At 46.7% G+C, this 2227-nt stretch overlaps 2 protein-coding genes across 2 annotated transcripts in view; both read right to left on the reverse strand.

Annotated features, from left to right (window-relative positions):
• Positions 1-4: 4 nt before the first annotated feature.
• LOC107883569 lies at positions 5-1150 on the reverse strand. The gene has a single exon (XM_016803798.1). It carries the CDS (start codon positions 1148-1150, stop codon positions 5-7), a length of 1146 nt encoding a protein of 381 aa, XP_016659287.1.
• A 151-nt stretch (positions 1151-1301) lies between these two features.
• Positions 1302-2227, reverse strand: part of LOC107883570 — a 4952-nt gene continuing 4026 nt past the window's right edge. The window contains exon 2 of the mRNA XM_016803799.1: positions 1302-2215. Within this exon, the coding sequence (XP_016659288.1) occupies positions 1302-2215 (914 nt within the window). The remainder of the gene's footprint in view (positions 2216-2227) is intronic.

Consider the following 2227-nt stretch of genomic DNA (forward strand, 5'->3'; position numbering starts at 1 on the left):
CAAACTATGTGTGAAATGACCGGTATTGCTGATGTACTAAAATCTGGCGGTACATTTTGCACACATCAGCAGTGAATGTGTACTTGTGCACGCGGAACCGTAGAAGGATGTCGATGATATCTTGTTGCAATTTAGGGCCGGTATGCAGACATTGGTTTAACGAAAGCTTGTTCGATGCCGTTGCAGATGCATCGAAGACAACTCGTATCTTGCTCGAAGTTGGCGATCCCTTAAACACCGGATGATGTGGAATAAAGTATGAACCTGGGCAAGGAGCAATGGACATATGTCCCAACGATTCGTACTCATGCATAAACTGTCTGTATGCTTGGCCTAAGGTGTCATTGTCTTGGAGCTTCTTTTCCAGATTCTGAAAGCGTCGCACAGCTATTTGTCTGGAACCGGGAAACGTCTCGGACCGGTGTTCATTTAAAAATGGTAGTGGAACTACAAATCGTCCCGTAGAATCACGTGTCCGTTCCGAAATGTAAATACTTTCACATTGACCGTCCTTGGTGAATGTGTCTGGAACTTCGTCCGGCTCTTCCACTTGCCAAAACCGTTGGATGATGGTCTCTAAAGAGATGGTAAGTGACACAACATTAGATTGGAACGATTGAGACACAGAGCCCTGAACAGGGCCGATAATGATCCAGCCAAACAAGGACCCGAAAGCAGCAGGCAACGAATGATTGATGACAATTCGTTTACCGTTCATGACCTGGGAGTACACATCAGCACCCAAAAGTAAATCTATGGGGTCGGAACGGTCGAATCCTGGGTCTGCAAGCGCTAAGTGACTAAAGTGCTGTTTGACTTGAGGTGCGAGAGGACAGATAGGCATGTTACCGGTGATTTTCGGAAGTATCCAAGCACTGACGTGGATACGGTGGTCGTCATATCGAGGAGCAATTATGCACTTGACCAAACCGTCGACATTGGAAACTGCAACGCCGGATACACCTGTGAGAGGCGCGGTCCATTTCACCCGCCTTAAGCCCAGCCGTTCAACACATGACGTTGACATGACGCTTATTTGTGATCCGGAATCAATGAGAGCACGCACCTGCTGCATACAACCAGCATGATCTCGGACATGCAGCAAAGCAGTTCCCAATAGTACTGTAGACGTATCCCGAGCGCTGACCATTGATACTTGTGGCGGCGTTTGTTTCTCAGTTTCTTGATAATCCCTGTGCAGGAGAGTATGGTGACGACCAGAACACTTGTCACACGGTTTGTTAATCTTGCAACGGTTTGACCAGTGTGTTGAATTTAAGCAACGAAAACACACCCTTTTGTCACGGGCGGTCTGGTAACGGGCCACGGGCGTCCATTGACAAACCTTCAAAATTTGGACATTGGACTGACGAATGGTCTTTAGAACAAAACAAGCATTTTGACGTTGGAGCACTCGACATCTTTGAAGTGTACAGTGCCACCTTGGGCCGTTTTTCTTCTTGACGACGTAGAGAGGATTTTGGACGTTCCTGTTGCGCTGGTGGACGATGTGAGCTGCTAGTAAAGTTGACGGCTTCCAAAAGAGATACACGATTTTTGACATAACACACAACATCAGCTGACGTAGGGAATTCGTTCTGATTGACAGCCTCGAACCCTTTACGCGTCGACAGTGGCAGACACCGTGCGGAAAGCGAGAACAACAAGAACTCCCCCAGGTTGGGAATGTTTAAAGATTCGAGTGTCGATACTTGATCAGAGAATACTGCTAAGAATTCCTTTAATCCATCTAACGATTCCTGGGATTGAGCTGGTATAGATATTAGTTTATCCACGATTAAGGCGGCCAGCTGCCTAGGCTTGTCAAATCGTTCTACGAGTGTGGTCCACGCCAGTTCATAGGTAGCCTCAGATACAGCTATATTGCGAACACTAAGAAGAGCCTCATCCTTGAGACAACCTAGCAGGTAGTAGAATCGATCAATGTTAGATAAGTCATCACGTTCGATCACGCGTGCGGTGAAACGATCCCGAAATACAGGCCAAGATGAAAGTTCACCGTTAAATGTGGGCAGTGGTATTTCTGGCAAACGTGGTTTGCTTGAACAATTGTTACCATCGGACCGATTAAAACAGGTAGAACCAGCCAGATTAACGTTATCATCACCGTTCTGTGTTGGTTTAAGTTCCTCCGCCACAGAAATTGCTTGTACGTATAGGGAGCGGATTTCAGCTTCCTTAGTTGTCGAAAATTCTACAGATAACC

This window comes from Acyrthosiphon pisum, unplaced genomic scaffold (assembly GCF_005508785.2).
Source record: "Acyrthosiphon pisum isolate AL4f unplaced genomic scaffold, pea_aphid_22Mar2018_4r6ur Scaffold_21129;HRSCAF=23109, whole genome shotgun sequence".
NCBI classification, from domain to species: domain Eukaryota; kingdom Metazoa; phylum Arthropoda; class Insecta; order Hemiptera; family Aphididae; genus Acyrthosiphon; species Acyrthosiphon pisum.